Genomic DNA, 22,959 nt, shown 5'->3' with positions numbered 1-22,959 from the left:
TATTACTATCGATTAAGATGATTGTACTACTTAAATTTGTAGATATGTTGACTTCTTAAGAGTTATTCCATCCCCCCAAATAAATAAATAAATAAAATGAAAATTAAAAATACTATTGCAAATTGCTGTAGTTGAAAGATTAAGAGGTTACACTTGGAATTCATTTTTATGACAGGGTGTCAGCTGAGATTTTTAAATTATTTAGAAATCTGAAAGAAAATATTTCTACAAAATCGCAAAATTATAATTGTTACATTCAAAAAAGCTTTCAATGAGAAATATGTTTAAACTTTGATAATAAGCTCAGCCTAAAGTAAAGAATAAAATATCTCTTAGCAAAGTTTTCATTGTGCTTAACTGTTTTAATATTACCAAACTAAAAAGGAACTAAAGGAAAAACTAAAAAGGAAGAAAATAAAATTCAAGAGTTTTTTAATTAAAAAGTTAATAGTTTTAATAATGAAACACAATTATATTTAATCTGAGCCATATTACCTTAAAAATAGCATGTGAGAAATTTCACAATGATATTTTTCATTTTAACATACACATACCAAAGTTAAATAAGTAAATAAATAATAAAATGCAATTTCAGATTTATCATCGAAATGTTACAGCTAATCAATTAGAGAGCAGAAAGTTTGCTTTCAATCTAACAAATTAAACAAATTAAGTAGTGATAAAATATACAAACAGACATATATTTAAGATATTAAAATTCAGATCTGAATACTCCATTTATTATAATTAAAATTATACATACATTTTTTAGTAACAAAAACCATAAGTCTCTTTTGATTATGTGCTTTTATCAGTGTGGGCTTTTATCAATGTGCACTTTCATTGCTGTGGGCAATTATCACAGTGGGCTTTTTCTGGGAACCGTAACAGGCGATGAAAGGCTCAGTTTAAGACACAACAACAAATAATTTATTTATTTGCCAAATAAATAAATTAATTAATTTTTATTAACAAACAGTAAAATTTAAGGAAATGCTTTGGCAATGCACAATAACAAAGAATAATTATTATTGCATCACATAAAAATGCAGATTTTTGCAATAATTTGTGAAACTGGAAGAACTGAACTGAAGAAAATTCAGTAGCTGGAAAATTCTAGATACATTAAGTATGTTGCATGCATCACATACTTAACGTTCCTGTCACTGTAGCTTAGGCTGACCAATCATTCTCAAAACTGAAATCAACAGAACATTACTTGCAAAGCTATACGGATAGGAAAGGTTCGTCAGTTTAGCTTTGATTTCAAATGAGAATAATCAAACCCCCAAAATTAACCTTGAGTTAACTTCCTTAAGAATTAAAAAACAGAAGTTTTTATAATCCATGTGTAAAAATCAAGTAAAGTGAATAATTTGCTAGTCATCAGTTTAATCTTAATTATACTGATGTTTCACATTACACTCTGTATGATGTCAAACAGCTTTGGATATTCCATTCTTTTTCACTTAATAATATTAAAACAGAAATAAAAATAACATGTAGCAGTACACATCAATGAAACACTCAACGAAATTTTTTTCATTCGATTAAGTATATAAAGCTATTTTAAATATATAGAAAATGATCTACTATTAAAAAAAAAAAAAAAAGGTTAAAGGTAGGAGAAACAAAGAGACAGGCTCATTATCATTTACTCCCCAGGGCCCGCAAAAATATTGAGAGGAATGGAAAGTCATCCAAGGGAATGCTCAGAAGGTCCATACCTGGGTTGCCACATAAATACTTTTTGCCATAATGGTGCTTTCCCTCATCAGTCCTTTTTTGCAGCCTTTCAGTGGGGTGGATAATCAATAAGTACCAAACAATTGTTAGTAATTGAAAATATTATAATTTGTTCAGTTATTGATATAAAAATCAATGATATTATTGTTCAATTTTTGACAATACTTTTTAAAATTAAATGCAAACTTTTATATTCAGTGTTGAAACAGGGTTCAACATACTTAGTTTATAAGCATCTATAAATCAGTGGCTTCCTTGGACTATAGTTCATTTAGCACAGCAGATGAGCAAAGTGTGACAACTGTTTCACATATTTTTCTACATAATCTTGCCAGAAAAGTAGTGTTAGTTATAAGGTCTCAGAACTTTTATGAATTATTCAAATCTTTGTTAGTCAAAAAATAAAAAAAAAACTACTACAAGATTTAAAATAAGTTTCTCATTTGCAATGTAATTAAACTTATGCTTCATAAGAGTTATAATCACTGCTCTGCCAATAATGTCTTTGTAGAATTTATAAAAAAGTTGTAATTGTGATTATGCAAATCCTGATCCTTTGGAAAACTATAACGAATTTTTGATTAAAAAGCCAATGATTTCGAAGCAAGCAGTGACAACACTGTGCGGAATAAAACATTTTATCTCCAGCGCATATAATTTATCGAAAAGTTTAAAGATATGCTGTTTTTAAGTATTTTGCTGTTGAATTGAATTTTATGTGGTGTAACCATCAAGAATGTGATATTTAAAAGATAAAGTAAACACACAAAATGTGAATAACAAAAAGACAAAGTTTTGCAAAGCCATCTGAGTACGAGAACTGAACAATGATATGATAAAATGAAAAAAAAAAAAAAAAAAAAAAAAAGAAGACTCATAAAACAGAAAAACATACGCCAACACTTAAAGTTGCATTAGGAATTCTAAATGTATACTGCTTTTAAAACTTGTGATTTTGCTGTTGAATAGTATATGATGCAAGTGTGAAGAAAATGATTATTGTAACAGCAGATTGATAGACTGCGTGTACAAACCTTAACAAACCCTTCTGGGTGACTGATAAAATCTTAAAACTTTCAGAACTTTTTAAAATTATTTCCTTGTGAAATAGAAAGATTATTAAGATACACAGAATCCAAAATGATTAAGAAAAATGCACTCTGTTTGGCAAGATAATCAATAAGCATTAACATAGTTTGCTATATCAACATGCTTATCATCTTCAAGAATATATCGTTTATACATTCAATACAAAACAGCTAGTATTTTAATATTAAATGTTTTCTTCTCATACTTTTAATCATATTGATAAACAACATATCCTGAACTCTCAATAATTCATGTGTGGATTATTTATATATCATTTAAGGGCTAGTTACCTTCTTGATTCACAGACTAGGGTCCACAAATCACTATTATTTACTGATAATGTTACAGGGTTCGTAGCCACATTTTAGTTAAAAAAATAAGCACCTATAAGCACTTTTCAAGCACATTTTAAGGAAAAAATAAGCACCTGTCTAATTACATTATACACAACTGCATAACCTTACCATGGAAAACAACTTTTTTTTTTTTTTAAAATTTTAAATGACAGTTCAATTTACAGAATTAGTTTACAATGAGAGGGGGGGGGAAACTATGCAGAACTAAACTATATTACAAGATTTAATGATGAAATTTCAGTTCAAAATATAGAAAATAAATAATAAGCCATATTAATTGTATTCGTTTGGCACCTAATAATAAATACAATTTATTTTTCCACTCATAATAATATTTAAATAATTTAACTTTAATCAAAATTCTGAACATTTTCTAAACTTTCATTGCATAACAGTTTTTCCTTAACATATATTCCAAGCAAAGTAATTTAAGTAAAAAAGAGGCACATTTCTGAAATCAGAAGACAGTAAATTGCTTCATGCAGTCATCCTTTAACAGTAAAAGCTTAACTAACCCGCATACTCGGAAACTGCCGAATATTCTGGATAATAACTGGAAAAAGAGGAGTGGGGGAGATTGTAGCCGTTCTTTAGATTTCTCGGCTAAATAAATGATTTTGATATTTCGATATGTGCATTATATAAAAATAGAGCAACGGAACTGAGAAATATTCTGCTTAGAAAGCACAGTAAAACTCTTTTGAGTGTTCATAAACAAATCTCAGACTGAACTTTAAAATCAATTATTTCTGTAAAATACTGCAAACGTTACTGCGAAATACGTGCAGCGTAATTCTTCCACATGTGATATTACACAATCGGAATCAACAGCTGCCGGTATTCGGAGAATTAAGAACTAAATAAAGGAAAAGAAAGAGACTTACTAATCTGGGGTCTTTCTGATTCTAATTTTCAACAGATTGCGTTAAATTTCCGGAATAGAATCAATCTTCGCTTGGGTTAGGTAGACCGCAAAAACTTTTAGTTTTATTCAATCCAGACTGGATAGTAACAAAAAAAAAAAAAAAAAAAAAAAAAAGTCCGCTGCTTCAATATTAGAGATTTTGTGGAGAAAGGGGATAACCTCCCAACCTCCATAATGCATAATGTATTGGCCCCCCCCAAAAAATTGACTATTCGATTACTTTCCTTTTATTTAAGCCATTCCAAATATTATTCCTTAGAAAGCTAATCTGTGTAAAAACACACCCAATTTTGGAAGTTTATCTATACTTTAGCAGTTACTGCAACTATATTATTATAAATATTCATGCATATGCTCATAATATAAACACGAATATGAACTGACCACGCGGATGCAAATTATTAAAATCTTGGTAGAAATTCAAATGTGTGTAGTATTTGGGTGCGAGGAAAAGAATAGCGAATGGAACGGAATTTTCTACTGTTTTCGCAATTCTTTGACCAATAGAACGACGTGCACCTGTCTGTACTCTCGCGCACACCATAGGTTATGTTAATGCAGAGAGAGGGGGGAAAAGCAATTTCCGGGAGTATGATTCACCATCTGACATTGCATATAAGGAAGAAAAGTTGTTTATTTAGTTTCGGCTTTGGTACGGAGAAAAATGCGCGTTCATTTAAAAAAAAAAAAAAAAAAACACTAAAAGCAAAAAATAAGCACTAAAAACAAAAAAATAAGGGCTTTAAAGAAAAAGTAAGCACCTATAAGGGCCTTTATATTTTATTTTCAAATATAAGGACTTATAAGCACTTGTAAGGATCATTACGAACCCTGTGTTACTTTTCCTTAAGACGAAGGAAGGAAGACATTAGAGGGTCACAAAGAATGCTGTGCCTACAGCCTCAAGCTTTCTTAATGATGCTCTGGTGGAAAAAATTTTAAACATAGTTTCACTCTCGCAAAACCAACAAAAGTTTCAATGAAAGATGTGGAATGTGTCATGGAAATGTTGGATAATGGATGTTTCCTTATCAATGGACTGTTTACTGTAACATTGCATGCCCATTTATCAGTGAATTCTTATGATTGTTGAATATGAAATGTTTTTTGCTTTGTTTTAAAATTTACATATGCACTGTTATTATCTCAATTAATAACATGTTATACATAATTTATTTTAAATCAGGAAAGGATTTGTACTTTACAGATTACAGTTACTTCTTATTGAATAATTAATTGAATTTTTTCTATATAGATTTATAAGCATAATTGTGTGCGTATTTAATTATGGCAAACCACACGAGGGCTATCTGCCTAAGGGGAGGGATGCCTTCGTGGAGGACTTTCTAAGGGAAACTGGCTCGTATACACATTACACATGGGGAAAACCACGAAAACACCCACGCAGCCAGCCTGTTCGCGGGATTCGAACCTCGGACCGAACTACCAGTGTTCAGCGACTTTACCTCTCGGCGCTGGTGGGCCCCTTATAAGCATAATTAGCACTGATAATTGGAAGTTGAGATTACTGGTATCACTGAGAACACATTAATTTCCACTACATTACTATTAATCCACTATTACTACTACACTTAAGTTACACATTTTATTCTAAAAAGAAATTACACAGATAGAAGGAACAGAATTCCTTACAATTAATCCTAAGAGTAACATTTCTGTTCTTAATATTATATAAAAAAATTCATATTTTCCCAGGAAATCTGCCTTCTTCACGTTGTTCATCCCACTTGTCCGTCTAAAGAACAAAAAGCTTTATTAGTTATGGAAACATACAACATGAAAAAAACCTTCTTTTTAAATATTTTATAATCACTCAACATAACTAAAAAACATCTTGGTTCACATGTATTTTGGTCTGTTTGACCATACAGACTAAATAAATTGAATTTTAATGAACCCTAATCTTTAATCATTGCATCCAAACATATAGAAATATCTATCTCCTTTTTAATCCAATAAAAAGTATAACTTTACCTTTTGTGAAAGCAACACATAAAATGAAAAGTTAAAGATATATACTGGCAGGAAAAATTGAAGGAACTATAAAAGGATGCTCTGTGTTAATTCTGTGAAGTCTAATGAAAGGCATTTGGTAGCTCAAGTCAACATGTAGTCCAACGGTATTCACCTTCATTTTAATACAAGTAGGTAAATTTTTGTACCTATTCTTTTTGGCATATGACAGAAAATTTTACAAGAGTGTACTTTAATTCTAATTTCAATGATTGCATAAAAAACTAAAAATTTTTGTGCGAGGGAGGTAAAACGTATCACTGAGAAGGCATATGACAAGTAGTGAGAAATGTCATGCGAATGGGAAAATGGAAGCTGGACAGCTCACTGTTGCTGAGAGTTTCTGTATTACTGGAATACGTCAGTTAAGTTTTAAAAGTGGCCCAAAAGCTTCATGTTAAGACTCTCAAAACGGCTAAAAGGTTTTAGTTTTAGTGATACATGCAGATACCCAAGCCAAGATCGAAAGAATGCCACAACACATTTTTAGAATCATTATTTTGCAATGACTGCTTAAAAGAATCAGACAACTAATGTCAACCCAGATAGCAAGACTGTCCAGCTGCAGCTACATTTAGAGGAATTTGATGATCCAGATACATTGGGATTAACAGGCTGCATGAAAAGAGGGCTGTCTGCAGGGAAACCATAATCCCCCCCCATTAACTCAGGCTGTAAAATGTGCGAAGTTGCAGTGGTGTAGAGCAGGGCTGTGGAGTCGGTAGGGAAAATGATCAACTATGACTCCTGGAATTTTAAAGACTCCGAATCCTTCATATATACATATATACACACGGGTTACAGCTTATTTTTTAATATAAAAGAAGTAATAGATGCTACAGAAAAAAAAAAAAAAATGATGGCATAGAAAATGATTTATATTAATTAGCATTTATTATGAAATGGAAAAACTGGCATTGATTATTTCTAAGAAACGGCATAGCTTCAGCAAGATCTTTGTTTGAGGGTCGTAGATCCGATTTGATAAACTTCAGAGCTGAGAAGAGTCTTTCCACAATAACTTGAGTAGGAGGAAGAGCTGTTACTGTTATGGCTACTTCTTTTAACTTTTCAGGATTTTTACAAGTTCTAAAAGAGGTGTCTTGCAAGTGCAATCATATTTCTCTATTTCTTCAAAGGCCATGTAGAAATTTTGTTTGCATTTTTTCATTTTTATATCTAAAGGCTCTTGGTTCTTTAATTTCTCTTGCCTTGCCTTAGCCTTTTCAATATTATCTAAAAATATTTCTCAAAATCTAATTCATCATTGAAAGAGGATGATAGAGACTCAACTGCAATGTCTGCAGTTTGACTGTCCTGATTCAAATTCTCCAAATGCTCTGAGAATAATTTCATTTTTAATGAAAGTTTCATAGGTGGCTTTCTTTGCGTTTTTAATTTCTTCATCATCCAAGAAAATTCTGTGTTTTGGATCTACATATTGAAACCAACAAAATTTCATTGTCTAGTAAACTAGTTTCTCTTTTCTTCATTGAAGAAATGATTCCTTCTGCAATAAAACCTCCATTTTAGAAAGAACAAACATCCCATTCTTTCATTCTTGCTTCCTGTCAATTCTTCAGATTGCAGCTTTTTTGCGGCTATATACGGTGTAGAAAGAAGAGTTTCCAATTCTGCAAGATCATTCCACAGTCTTTTTGTTAGTGAAACATTATGGTTATCTACATCTTCTAAAAAATTTCTTAATTCTAAAAACCTCTTTATCACCAAATATGTACTTACCTAATCATGCTGCTTGATCAATAATTGCTCATTTTCCTGCTTGCTTACTAAAAATGGCATTATTTTGGGAGTTCTTGCTGCTATTGCTGCTTACCTAAGTTTACCAGTGAGATTTGTAACTAAATGAATCAGTTTAATCACTAATGGCAAATATCACATCCATCCTCCTCCTTTATATTTATTTACTAATATGTTAATAAAATAGAAAATAACCATTTATTAATGTATATAGTTCATAAATAAAAATAATAACTCAGCTTGTCATTAGTTTTTTTTTAATTAATTTTAATTTCATTTCAAATTCAAACAGTCCAACAAAAACTGGAGTCGGAGTCAACCTGTTTTTAGCGACTCCGACTCCTTTTACCCCAAAATCTGCCTGACTCGATTCCACGACTCCAACTCCACAGCTCTGGTGTATCGGTGCAGAGATTATCTTAATTGAAGCATTCTCTTTATATATGAGTCTCATTTTTGTTCAGACTGATTTCAGATGTTCCAATCTGGAAGAAGCAAAAACATGAGAATTCAGCCAGAAAACATCTGTGAAAAATATCAGCACAGAGGTAATGGAAACAGTCACGATGTGGATGGGCATTATTTTGAATGGCTATACTAATCTACATATCTTTACCAGCACAACTTATGAATCTTGAAATCCACAAAGTTTAGGTTCTTGATCATCATGTCAAATTGTAAAGAGATGCAATGGATAGTATCTTCCTCCTAACCGTCATCTCCATTGCACTGCACTAGCAACTACTGCTTATTCTCTAAATCTTACATAAGGAAAAGAAATATATATACAGTGGTGGCCAAAATTGTAGACACTTTTGGAAATTTTTATGTTTTTGAACTTTGTATGCTTACAGAAAATGTTACGTTTCACAAAACGCAAACTTGTATATATCATTCTAAAGAGAATTTATTACTGAATTCAATACAAAACACAAAATTAATTTATTTGCAATACAATAAAAGTTAAACGATAATAGTTACCAAATATATTAGATAGTGATGATTGCAGTGAGTTATCAGTACTTAGTAGGGTACCCTTTATTTTTTATTACAGCTTCACATCGACATTTCATTGAGCTGACAATGAGTTTTAAGCTCTTCTTTTGTTATTACATGATGGCAGGAAACAATTATAGCCTCAATTAGTTCCCTTTTATTTGATGGGTGCCTCATTCGGACAAGAGTTTTCAAACGGTGTCACAAATTTTCAATAGGATTGAGGTCAGGACTGTTTCCTGGCCATGACAACAATTTAATGCTCTTTGTACGAAGCCACTCTTTCGATATTTTGGCCGTGTGGCAATGAGCAGAATCCTGCTGAAAAATAAACGAAGCATTGCTGGGAAAGAGATCTCTGATGGAAGGTAGAAGTTTTGGTTCTAGAATAGTGTCAATGTATTTTCTGGCATTCAGTGTCCCATCGATGACACGAAGGCGACCAATACCATCTGCTGACATGCATGACCAAATCATAACACTAACTGTGTTCTTCACAGTTGCTTGAATGAAGTCAGGATGTAACTCTTCTCCTATTCTATGTCTTACATATTTTCGCACATCACTACCGAATAACGATATCTTAGTTTCCATCACTCCATATAACTTGTGACCACTGATCATCTGTCCAATTAATGTGTTCATTTGCCCACTGTAGTCTTTTTTTTCGTTGCTGAAAATTAAGATAAGGCTTTTTTCGTGGAATTCTACCTCTCAGTCCAACATCTATTAATCTTCTCCTGATTGTTCTTGAACTGACAGAAACACCAGCATCATTCAAATTACTTCTGATGGCCACTGATGACATTTTTCTATCTTGGAGACATAGTCTTTTTATTCTTCTGTCATCAATAGATGTGGTGCACATTTTTCGGCCTTTTCCTTCTTTGCTTTTTATTGAATTTGTCTCCTGATATTTTAAACAAAACTTTCGGACTCCAGATGTAGTCACTGAACCACCCACCTGTCTTGCAATTTCAGCATAGGAAAGAACACTTTCTCATAACACGACAATATTACATCTCTTTCTAGGTGTCCAATCTATTCTTTTATTTGATGTCATTGCTTCTTGACTAAATATTAAAATTTTTTACAAAAATTCCTACTTGTAATTGCAGTGTATAAGAAACAGGTCCTCCTTCTACAGAACAAAGCAAAATAATGATTTGTTTCAAGTGTAAACATGATGTCAGCTTCTATTGGCAGTTACTAACATTTGATTGGTTCTCGGAACAAGAACGGTGACTGGCCAGGAAAGCTAGACATTACAAACCACTTCATAACTTTGTGTTTTATTTATATTATTAAAGTACATATAACTTTTTTTGTATTGCAAATAATTGAATTTTGTGTTTTGTATTGAATTCAGTAATAAATTCTCTTTAAAATGATATATACAAGTTTGCATTTTGCGAAAGGTAACATTTTCCATAAGCATACAAAGTTCAAAAACATAAAAATTTCCAAATGTGTCCACAAATTTGGCCACCACTGTATATATATATATTTTCTTTTTTCCAATTATTTTTTGTAGATTAAACTGTTTGGTAGTTATTACAGGAGGTTTTTTTCGCATAAACTTTAACTACTCTAGTATTGTTGTATTATTGTTTTTACTTGATGTTACTGGTATACTATGGAACCACAGTAACATATTAGCCGATCAACGTTTGGGACCATGTACCAATTTGAAGCTTGCTACTGTTTTTTAGAACACAGATCTCGCATCAGAAATCGATAAAGAGAAAAAAAATATGTGTGGCACAGATGCACTCCTGATCAATGTTTAACAATGCTCTTACCTGAAACTATATGTACAGTGAAGTTTTTTGATAAATTTCATGAACTGATTTATTTTGTTAACTTTACTACTTACTGTTGCTCAAAGTTTAAGTCATGTTATAAAATAAAACAAAATCATTCAATTTGGTTTAATTTTTATTTAACATTATTTTTTATTGTTTAAATTCATTTAGTCTTATTGCCAAGTTTTAACATGTAAATACAGCCTTAATCTCTGCTTTTTAATTCTCCCATTCTTATTCCCATGCAATTCATACCGAAGCAAGTTTCAAGCATTTGTTTAATAAATTCATTGCAGAATCAGACGTTTACTATTTTAATAATAGAAAAGGGAAATCAACCTTAGTAAATACCTAAATAAGCATACCTAATAAAAAAACCTAAATAAGTATACACTAGGAGTGTATACTTAAATGTGGTAGTTTAGCATGAACTCAGGAACTAGTACCCTGGGGGTGGCTATAATGACAAGTTTATGAAAAATAATAATAAAAATAAACAACAATACATAAATAAATATGTTATTACATCAAAATAGAGCTAATTTATGCACACTGTAAAAGTTATAATGTTCTAATAATTTATGTTAGCACAAAAACATTTATGAAAAACTACTGCTATAGCATGTTGCTATCCAAAAAAAGTTGTTGCTGTTTTGCAACTGAAATTTTGGCACATAACAATCAGATGAAATAAAATTATTTTCTTAGTGCCAACTACTGCAAAAGCAAAACCATCTGAATCTTTTTGCTGGCTTTTGATTTGAAGAGAAGAATGCATATTCTGCTTACAATTTGAAATGTTATAGTTTCATGAAATGACAAGTTTATAAATTCTGTATGAACATATGAACAGAGGTTACAGATATAAAGCATAGCCTATCATGGTTGAACATAGTATACAAGAATAACGGGGACAGAAAATAATTTACTGTATATGTAATCAGATGTCTCTAGTAGTTGAAAAATTGATTCATTTAGTCATATAGTGTTATTTAGACCCAGTATGATTTAGTTTTTGTCAAAAGCTGAATTGTACAACTCTTAATATGATAAAAACATAAAATAATTCATTATAATAGCAAGTGTTTGCTGGCCAACTATTTAAAATTTAGATATCTGAATGGCTGACATTGTAAAATTACTTTGTAGGCACCACATTGCTGACCCCCAGAAGAGAACCTGTTAGGGACGCAGACTTGCATAATCGCAATCTCCTTTGCATGCTCTATCCAGTACCTTCAAGGTACTATTCATTGTGAAAATATTTTTAAGAAAAAGAATTAATAGAAAAGCGAAAGAAATTATAAAATTAAAAATATGAAATAGTTTGTTTAAGACACAATGATACATTTATGATCTTAATCTTTTGAGGCCGGGGCTTTGGTAGCAGTGAAAGTTACCAAAGAATGGGGAATCTTGAACCGAATGCTTTCCCCCCTTTAGGAAATCACCTCCTATTTGCAACAAAAATTCTTGTGTGTAGTTTAATGGATTCTCATAGGGGTGCATTTATGTCGCAAAAGGAAGACCTTTGAAAGAGATAAGTGGTTAAAACCCTAGGGATGTCAAATTTGACATTTCACCTCACATTAAAGCCTGGAAAATGGGAAAAAAAGACATGGTCACTAAAGTGAACAATCCCGTCTTTTCAAAGAGAGGACTCTATGGCCACTATAATGGCCATCCCGTTTTCAAAATCTAACTCCCAAAAGCTCAGTATTTATTTATTTGCTTTATTAAAAATTTCTTTTAATGTAAGCTGTTTAAGCTACTTCACATAATTTCTTGCTTAAACTACAAAGTTACATTGTTCCAGTCCTATAATTGCTGAGGCAAGAATTTCCACTAATTTGTCAACTGAATTTTTTTTGTTCTCTGTTTGGCCAATGATTACGATTTACAAAATCTATTTTTTGCACATGGAAAGATATTTCTTCCTGTCAACAGACACAGTGCTTTTAAGTAGAGTTGGCTGAAGTCTGTAATCATTGCCAAGCACTTCTTTTCATTATCTGCACTTCTAGTTTAAACATATAATGATCCCACATTTATGTTACAGAATCATATTATCAGAATATTTTAATTAAGAAAAATTTTTTTTAAAAAAGTTGTGTTACATGTAGTTTAAAGACATAAGAAATAACAGAACTAAAAATTACTAGCTGCATGTAAAACAAAATAATGAAATTTAGTCACCAGTTATGTAAACATAGGTTTTGGCATTTTTGCATTCATGAGGCCATGATATGACAATTTCCGGTTCTAACATATGTTAATGGAATTTATTACATGGAGTAAGCATGTCAAGTTATAATTTGGTTCAAGATTAATACATCAATCAACAAATTCCTTTGTCTGAAAAAGTAAAGTAAATTTGAAAAATAAGTTAGATACATTTTTCTGATAGCAAGGCATGTCTTATTCTAAAATAATGAACTTCAAAGGACTTTGTGTAATTATAATGAAAATCTTAAAAGTGAAAATAATAAAGTGCATGGGAAAACTAAAAAGCATTCATATTAAACTACAAATTTATGTGATCTTTAGTACTGAAGATGAGATCATATCGTTTTAATTAATAACATAATTCTTTCTTCAAGGATTGTTAATCTTTAACTCCTTGAAATTATTAAGCTATATACATGACAGTTTTAAAAAATTACAGGTTCCTATAATCAGCAATGTAGTCTAGTTAATGGACCTATACTACATTGCTATCCTAAATTAAACTTTTTAGGTATATTTTCAAAACTTAATGCAACTAATTATGAAAATGCCAGTTGAGAATGGGTAATTAACATGGCTATATTCAAGACTCGTAGAGCTCGAAATAATAATAATAATAATAATAATAATAATAAAAAAATTCTCCTTGAAAATATGAAGCTGAAATAGGTTTCGAATTTAGATTTTATCAGCATTGAACAAAAACTGAAAAATACTCAAGTATCTGATGCTAGTCTTTTAAATTTTCTTTTCAAAAGGTTCTGAACTGAACTATGCAGCCTATCTCAGCTTGAAGGGTCAATACTTAAAGAATACTAAATAGATTAAATCATGTATTTTTAAGAAATAAAGAATGAACGGAAATATATTTATTTAAAATTAATACAAAAGCATGATAGCTCATGCATAAAACTGCATTTGAAACAGAATATAAAAAAACTGTGCATTACTATTCTCTTACCCAAGCATTAGGGCATATCGAATTATACACTCTTTTGAAATATTCACAAGGAGCATAATCTTCTCCCTTTGCTTTCCTGCATCGATGATAATCTAAATAGTTTTGCCAACAATTTCTGCAATGCAAAATAATACATCAAATCACAAAATGTTATTGAACTTTTATATAAATATCGCTAAACTTTATGAAAAGATTTCGCAGTTTGATAATAATGCAATAATAAATATTAAAATACTGATTTAAAGATACTTAAATTCTGCTAAAACACACATTCACTTTAAAAATAAAGACTCACAACTTAGGTAAAATCTTTTACTATTTAACTTCCTCAAGCTAATTTTTGGGCAAAATCCAGCATTATGAATTTAAAATATCAATTTTCTATATTATATATTCTGGTAACTGCAATATTACATACTGCACCACCTTAAACTTTATATTATACAAGAACAAATTAAACAATCAATTAGAAACAGAGATAAAATTACTTTGTTTGATTAGTATTGGGGAAACGAGGATCGAAAGGAGCAGTCCAAAATTGCTTCTCCCCAGACATAATCGAAGCAGACATCACCTAACGAGAATAGACGGCCAAAATAAACAAATAACAATACATAAGTTTTATGAGAAACAATTTCAATAAATTAAGAAAAAATAAAAAAAATAAGGTATTCACAGCAACATACTGCTGCTTTCATTTGTCATCATTATACATTAAATGTTATGATACTGAATGAAATGAAACTGGTCCCAATAGTTATAAGTCTAATAAAATATCCCATTCTCGGCAAAAGGTTAAATTTGCTTACAATTCTCTTTAATATTAAAAAATACTTAACTAATAAAATACCTTTTCCAGTTTAAAGGGAATTTCAACAGAAGATACCAATCTATTTACACTGAAATAATATTTATGCAAAGTTATATAATATCAAATTTATTTTTAAAATCTTAAATTGAAGTATTAAGCAGCATTCATTCTGGTACTTATGAGTTCATCTTGAGCTGGAAGCTAGATAACAGTGAAAGTAAATAGTGATCTCCATTACTTCAGCTGCAATTCTTTAACTATGGCAATGATCAAGCTGACAACCCTTCTCTCATTCTGGTGAAAACAAGTCAAAAGTCGTTAATTCGAACACCTATAATCCGGACCTCAAAGCTACAAACTTTCTGCGTATGCGCGTAAGACCTTTACGGCTGTGAATATGCGTGCGCGCATAATACGTTTAAGCTTGCGCGTTTAACGTATAACGGGCGGTATAAGCTAAGCTAAAATTATCTAATTCAGTTAATGTTGCAGATTGCATTGTTCCTTAATCTTTGAATTGGATCCGGCTTATTATTTTTTGCAGACAGAGCAATTTTATAAAAGTAAGCTTGAACTTTCGATTACGTCAAATAGAATTTCCGATGCTGGAGCTGCCAAAGAAACTACAAAGCGAAAGTATGTTTCGATGTCCATCAAACAAAAAGTGGAATTGCTGCAAAAAATGGATAAAGGCATATCCTTTGTTTCTCTAACAATTCCGAAATCTGTTTGTCAATTTCATGCTGCTCTGCAGGGAAAGGGAGGGGAGAAGCCGCGGCGCGCAATGAATTGGAAGTTGATCTGTCAGCACTATCCTTATCTTCAGGGCAGATGTTTTTATTTTATTTGGCTTAGAATTCCTTACTAAATGTAGTATTTCATCTCGACGTACTCAGTCTTTTACATGATTTAAATCAAATTCCTTGTCATTATAATTCACTTCCAATAGTGAAGAAAGTAAAACAGAGGTTATTGAAAACGAAAAAATTTCGATTGACAAATTAGTCGGTATTCTCGACACAGCAATTATAGAACTTGAACAGCGGATCTTTGTAACCAAACAAGAAATTATGTCTGTTTATAGAATTAAAGTGAAAGTATTATCACATAAAACGAAGCAACTTAAACAACTTACATTGAAAGAAATGTTTATTAAAGTAAACAAATAAATATTAAGCTTTTTTTTATAAATTTTGATACCCTTTAGATCATAATTGCTCTTTATTTCATAAATTACAGTTTCATATTTTTAATTTTATAATTTCTGCACGCCATCTTACTAGATTTAAACTGATGATCTATAATCCGGAATCGCCGAAGTCTCGACGAGTGTAGATTAACAACTTTTGACTGTATTACTTAGCTATTGCCTGCAATATAGTTTCATAGTTGGGCAGAATAATTAACAAGAACAATGTTCATTCAATTATTGAACTAAGATTCAAATTCCTTGTGCTTCATCCAATAATTCTGTATCTTACCCAGAGACACAAAGACCAGTATCTAGACAAACTGTCTTACATAGGTTCAATAGGACAGTCTATTTGCAAGACACTATAACTTTTTGTCAATATCCCACATCAGAACCTAAAACTTTTAAGGGGGAAATAAATACCCTTTATGGGTCAGCCTCTAACTTCCAGAAGGAAGAGAACTCAGGACCTGATACAAATATATACTGGTGGCCTGATAGTTAAAATTAATGATTTTACTATGTTACTTTTTATTTTATAAATTAAACATTAAATCACTTTATGATATTCAAAGTGATCATTAGTCTGCCTCTGTACTTCAAATGTGGTACAAAATTTTTATGCCTTCTGATGATCAATTTTGGTTTTGATGATTTTCAGCTCATGCAGCATTCTTATTCATCTAACTACAACTATTAATCTCTATGATGACACAGAATTTTTTAATAAAATATAACACTATTTACAATTAAATTAAATTAGAGATGATTTTTAGTATGTTTTTTTTATGGTAGCTTTGGCAAATAAGTTTGCATCTGCATTGGCAAGGAACAAAAAGTAGCACGATTTATGCATGCAAATGGTTAACAATCTAACTGGTTTCTCGTAAAGGTATTCTGTCAATATAACTTATTATTCATTATAAAATGCTCATTATGCTTCACATTTTCAGTCTTCCATCAATGGAAAAAGAAGCTATAATTTATGTTTGAGCCATTATTAGTAGCAACTGCTGAACTGTTATCAGAATAAAGACTGCAAAAAATAAATTTTTGGATATGCTTAAATTTTTTTAAAAAATTAATTGATAACAAAACAGTACAGTACAAAGTCTGTAATCTGGACTCGTTGGGACTTCGGCGATTCCGGATTATAGATCATCAATTTAAATCTGGTAAGATGGCATGCAGAAATTATACAATTAAAAATATAAAATCGTAATTTATGAAATAAATAGCAATTATGATCTAAAGGGTATCAAAATTAACCAAAAAAAAAAAAAAAAAAAAAAAAGCTTAATATTTGTTTACTTTATTAAACATTTCTTTCAGTGTAAGTTGTTTCATTTTTTGTGCTAAACTCGCATGCGTAAACGCATTACGCACATGTGTAAAGCATACAAAAAAATAGTTTGTGGTTTTGAGGTCCGGATTATAGATCACTCTGGATAATGGATGTCCGGATCACAGACTTTGTACTGTATTAGGTAAAATTACATATAGAATTTTCCATGTTTATATATAGTGTTACTTTAAATAAAGTACTTATATAATTGTATTAAATAAGATAATTAATGCCTATATTTCATAAATTCTGTTGGATTATGTTATAATTTTAAACAAATTATATTAAATACTATAATAAATAGAAATTTATAACTTTCTATTATGCATCTGCCACACATTGTGGTGTGTATTTTTAATTGTAGAAAATTTTTAGTTACATAAAGAGTTTATAGATAGCAATTTATTCATTCTTAAAAAAAAAAAAAAAAAAAAACATAAGCTACAATGAATGGGGATAATACACGGAAGACATAAATCAATGAAAGTCAGCTCTTTGCAAATCAAATAAATAGACTGTGGACTGATGAGAAAGAAGATGAGTGAATTCTCAGATCATGTTCCTTTTTGGATGCCCTTTCTCTTTTATGTATGAATGAAGATAGTAGAACCATTTAGCTTTGGGCAAATGTTCGACTTTCATCGGATGTGTATTTCATGTGCAACAAGAACAAAAGTCTGTTTCTGGTTAGTTTTAAACATTGAATTTAAATTAATTTTCAAGTTTCTAGAACTCTCAAGTTAAACTAGACATTTAATTATCCAAGAATAAATATAACACACTATTTTGAATTCAACAGTATTATTTGCAAATCTCTTAACTACTTTTTACCTTTGAAAACTTTTAGATGGTTTCTAATTTTAATGAAGACATTTCAGTGGTGAAAAGAAGAGAAACTTTGATCTTTTAGAAGAAGGTTTTCCATGACTGAGGTAATTCAACTTGAGAGCAATCTGCATAACAGGAATGATGACTTTAAAGATAAATTTCTAAGAAAAACTGGCTCATATTCACATTACATAGCAGGAAGACACTATGCAGCCAGCTCATTTGTTGGGATTTGAATTCAGGCTGAATGAATTACATTGTACAACATTTCTTGTTTACATTAGCTTTACATAAGTGATTTCGGAGGTCATTGGAATGTATCTCATTAACAATATTTGGCAGTACTGCTTTTCTAAAAAAAAAAGATCTATTTTCATTTGTAATGATCAACTGTATTAACTCATTTTTTTACAAATTAAAAAATAAAATTGTTTATATGTATCACACTCATGCATACACAAAAGAAAGGAATTCACTGAAGGAAAAAGATATAACTAAAACAAAATATGCAAGTTACATTTCTATACTCTTAGCTTTAAGAAGTGATTATGAACAGCTCTGTATACAAAATTGATTTCTACAGGAATACATTCATATAACCAACATATTTCATCGAAGGCGAAACAATTAAGAACAAAATTATGATTACACAGAAATTTTCGGACATTCGAGCACAAAAATGGACGTAATATGTTTTGTTGGGAGGAAGAAGTAAAGAAAATTTACTTGTAATAGATAAAGTCATAAGAATTTTATTTCATTATCCATAAATTTAATTCGCGTAATGTCTTGGAATGGCACTTAAAAAAATTAGCTTTTGAAGTGAAGCAATTTTGATTAATTAGTAAATGCAGGATCACTCGACATTTTAAAATCTTTATCTAAATACTTCAAAATTTATTTGGTGTTTCAACGCTTTTACATTCATAACACACAATCAATGTAACACAAGTAAAAGACTAAATTAATTGTTAATACGGAAGAGAATAAAGAAGTCCTTCCAAGTGAGAAAACATATCACACTGCACCTTACAAAACTAAGAAATGAATATTAGTTCGTATAGAATGCGTGCTATAAATTTAAAAACAGGTTTTCACGAAATAGCAAAATTTACGGAACCAAGAAAATAATATATTAAAGTTGCAAATACATGATACCTTAGCAAAGTTTACAGAAATATTCAATGAAGGGCAAAGATAAAATTAACTGTTGCCAATTTCTGTAGCATTAAATTTGAGATAAGAATGAGGCTCTATTTTGAAATAAAAGCAGCTAGTTTTTTTTTTCAGCTTTTTGTTAATTAAATGTTTAGAGGTGATTAAAAATTTCGAAACTTTCCTCATAATGTAAGTTTAAGTTAGATAAGCTAAAATTATTGACATATTCAATGAAGTTTCAAATGATGAATTATCAGTGGTTTAAATTTCAAATGCAGTAGGGGAATGGTAAACGATGTAAGGCGTGGCTTTCACTGCTGTATGTTTCTCGTTGAACCAATCATTGTGTAGCACAAACTCGAGTCGTAGTTACTATATATAAAACCTGTGTTGTTTACTAACAGTCTGTGAGCTAGGTAGCGAAGTTAGTTAATTTTTAATAATTTTTTAGCCCTTTATACAGTTTTCGACTGTAAGGGCTTTTAAAATATAAGGTGAAGGAGGTGCTGACGGTGGTGATTCCGTGGGGAAGATTGTTGACTTAGGTCAAGGCAGAGATCTTTATAATCCGAGGCGAATATTCTAGAAGCTCTTGGCCTACTTCAAGGTTTTGGCTTGCTGAATTAGAGCAAAAGCAAACAATAATAAAAAAGGAAAAGAAAAAAATAAGTTGCCGGTAGCAGTCAGATATATCTATCTGATTGCAGATTTTACGCTAATCTTGTCTGTATAAGAAATAAATCAGTTTTAATTACGTAATTTCGAAAAATTTGAGGCTCCAGTGTTTGCTTGAATTACAAATTAAGGTTTCTCTCAGTAGGTAACGAAAATTTGTAGTTAAGGTTTCTGAAAGTTGTTGCAGAGGTTATCCCGATGTCTCTAATTTCTTCAGCATACAACAAAACTACTGGAGAGTTACTGATAAACTTGCTTTTCTTGAAGGTAAGAAACATTTTATCTTAAAATTATCTGTTCATGTGGTATCGATCGTTTAAGATCAGTAGTTCTGCCAATATAGTTAATGAGCAAAACTAATAAATTCGAAATTTATAATCTTTACTAAATTTTATGGGAATGAAAAGAAAATCTGAGAAAAGCAGGCTGTCCGTAATGTTCATCAGCAGCTGTGGATTGCATAACCCAATCAAGTTTCTTATCTTCTGTTTTATTTCTTTTACTAGTTTTCCTTCTTTTCAACAGATTATTTTTACTGTGCATACAAACGGAAAGAACTATATTTATCTTCAGCGATATTTATATTATAATATGCTAATGAGATAGGAAAAAGGTATCGGTTTCTTATTTTTGTTTTTATCTTCTTATGATCATTTGCTAATCACTACATTATATATAGAAATTCATTACGTGTATTCATTATTACCGATTCCTAAGACTCTAATTAATTGTCCTGTCCATTTATTTGTGGAAAGTAATTGTTTAGATTTACAGTTGGGGGAATTGTTGATTCAGTGGATTGTGTTGATAGTGGATGTTTCGGAATCGATACAAATTTTTTTAATGAAGTTTTTTGTTTTAGTGGATAATTAGAAATTGAATCAATTTTTTAAAATTAAGTTTTTGTTTCTTTTGAAATGTCAAAATAATCACAGAGTTTAATGGAGTAGCCTGATGTCATGATTAAAAGTTTAGCTGTTTTAAGAAATGTTCATAATTTCAAACTTTGATTAGATGATATATTTTAATTTTATAGACAGGAGATTCCTTGCTATATAATGTTTAAAATATATTTGTTAAATTACTGACAAATTTTTTATGTACTGTACTGGAAGAAAAGTCCAGGAGATGAAAATATCTGTTGTTGAAATTCTGTTATGATTTATTATTTTTCACTGAAATAAAAGTTGTTTATTTTGATGTTTGAAACATAAAATGTTTAAGTAGACTTGTAATATGTTTTTGCTGCCAAATCCTGTGTGTACTATATACTAGGATTAAACCTTGTTATCCCTGTTAATCTCCATTAAAGCGCATATTATTTCTCTAAAAGCATTATCAGTTCTAGATTTGATAGAGTATTTTTGCTGTTTGAAGAACAGAAATCCTTATCAGTTTTCTCAAAATCCATGTTTTTCTGTAAAAGCCTCATTCATTATAAGCTGAATTTTACAAAATTTGAAAGATTTGAAATTTTCAGTGTTTTAATAACTGTCTGGAACTAAGGGATTAAAGATGCTGAATACTAACAATTTTGTTCCAGTTCAGTTTCTCTGTTGGAATTGAGCAATGTGCAGTGCATGTGAGCCAGTTTTTCATGAATAACTCTGTATGAAAGCATTCTTCCTAGGTAACAATCACATGCTTTGTTTTGATAAAATATAAGTCTGTACTCAGTATGTTGATAATGAGTGATCCATAAATTGAAATATAAAAGGTTTTTCCTTTAGCTTGGCCACTTGGGGAATCTGCTTATCAAACCATTAATGCTTTCTCTATACCTGTTATATCGTAATTATTAGCAGATTAATTTTCAGTTTATAATATTAATGATATGTAAGATTTTGTATGACATTGTAAAATTTTTTTTTCTTTTTCTCTTTCTCGTATTTCTTTTTTCTGATTTTGAAGATTGAAGTAAGGTAAGAAGTGTCTTATATTATGGATGCAGTTCATTTCAGGAGGGCATCTTTTGTGAGGAATTCTGTTTTCCATTAGTTTTAACTCATTTCTGAGCTCGGTGCAGAATTACAAAACATCATAAATTTTTAAAGGTTATTAAAAGTACTACCAGTGGTGAAAATACTGAGAATTTACTAATTTATTAACTATAAAAAATATTATATGTGTATTGTAGTTTTCAGTTCTGTTTGTAGTGAGTGTTTCTATTATATTGGAGGTGGAAGGCTTGCTTTTCTTTGGTAATAAACATATTAAATAAGTTTCCCTTTGTATCAAAATGATAGTTATATTTTCATAAAATATTTACATGGAAATGATTGTCCATTTAAAAAAAAACAATTTTTTCATGCATTGTTGTTAAATTCAAGGCATAGCAGCTAATCTTTAGAATATGGGGTGAATCTTCGGATTATGGTAACTTGGCAATTTTTTGGCGACCAACCCTGCTACAGCAACCTGCTAGTTTTTTTTTTGGATGCCATTTTGTTTTCACGAAGTAAAGGCATTTTTTTTTACTCAACATTTTTTTCAACAATCTGCTAGCTGAATTACGCTTATGCTAGAACTTTTATAGAACAAAAGTGCTTAATCATGACAAAGATTAGGTGCGAAATTGGGAGAAAGTGCAGAATCGCCCACTGCTTGCCGCGTTTTTAAGAATTACACATACAACACCGTATCCATGTACACGTCGACCTGTTTTCACTTTTTTAATGTTTTTTTAAACATCCCAGAATTGCACAAAAATGGCATTTTGCACACTCTTGACTTTATCCATGTACAATGCTAAAGTCCTAGCTAGTAACCTTTATCGTCTTACCAAAATGTCGCCAAACTACCTGTTACCATATATTTGGAAGATTTCCTCTTCAAAATGTTTATTGAGAAACAGGTTTGCCAGCTACTTTTTCTGAAAGAAAAGTAATTGATGGTAGTGCAAGCAACTCATGAAGACCAATAGAACATCTTGGTTGATCTTTACAATATGGTAACTGGTAGTTTGGCGACATTTTGGAGGCGATAAAGGTTACTACCTGGGACTTTGGTAATAATGTGAGCAGTACTCAGTTCCGTTTACGCATTATTTTG

At 30.6% G+C, this 22,959-nt stretch overlaps 2 protein-coding genes across 7 annotated transcripts in view; one reads left to right on the top strand and one right to left on the bottom strand.

The window, feature by feature from the left end:
- Nucleotides 1-5,708: 5,708 nt before the first annotated feature.
- Nucleotides 5,709-19,338, bottom strand: COX6B (Cytochrome c oxidase subunit 6B). 3 transcript variants are annotated; one of them, XM_035373008.2, is made up of 4 exons: nucleotides 19,234-19,303; nucleotides 14,388-14,473; nucleotides 13,900-14,014; nucleotides 5,709-5,872 (listed from the first exon to the last, which is right to left on the bottom strand). In XM_035373008.2, the coding sequence occupies exons 2-4, from the start codon at nucleotides 14,468-14,470 to the stop codon at nucleotides 5,819-5,821; spliced, it is 252 nt and encodes an 83-aa protein (XP_035228899.1). In that variant the 5' UTR covers nucleotides 14,471-14,473; nucleotides 19,234-19,303; the 3' UTR covers nucleotides 5,709-5,818. The 3 variants fall into 3 exon arrangements, with proteins under 3 accessions (XP_035228899.1, XP_035228900.1, XP_085675032.1); XM_035373009.2 differs by lacking the exon at nucleotides 19,234-19,303 and adding an exon at nucleotides 18,079-18,427; XM_085818906.1 differs by lacking the exon at nucleotides 5,709-5,872 and adding an exon at nucleotides 11,137-11,169 and having other exon boundaries at nucleotides 19,234-19,338.
- A 242-nt stretch (nucleotides 19,339-19,580) lies between these two features.
- The window catches only part of LOC118201003 (eukaryotic elongation factor 2 kinase-like), an 80,812-nt gene continuing 77,433 nt past the window's right edge, over nucleotides 19,581-22,959 (top strand). Inside the window, exon 1 of one of the 4 annotated variants that reach the window (XM_085818905.1) lies at nucleotides 19,581-20,175. The gene's annotated coding sequence lies outside the window, so the exon portion shown is untranslated. Of the gene's footprint in view, nucleotides 20,176-20,498; nucleotides 20,522-22,959 lie in introns of those variants that run through there. The other 3 variants (XM_085818902.1, XM_085818904.1, XM_085818903.1) reach the window with 3 other exon arrangements.

The sequence above is a fragment of the Stegodyphus dumicola genome, chromosome 6 (genome assembly GCF_044657685.1).
Source record: "Stegodyphus dumicola isolate Sdum_Otavi_A_Nest chromosome 6, ASM4465768v1".
Classification (NCBI taxonomy): Eukaryota; Metazoa; Arthropoda; class Arachnida; order Araneae; family Eresidae; genus Stegodyphus; species Stegodyphus dumicola.
This window is presented reverse-complemented; position numbering and strand designations above follow the sequence as displayed.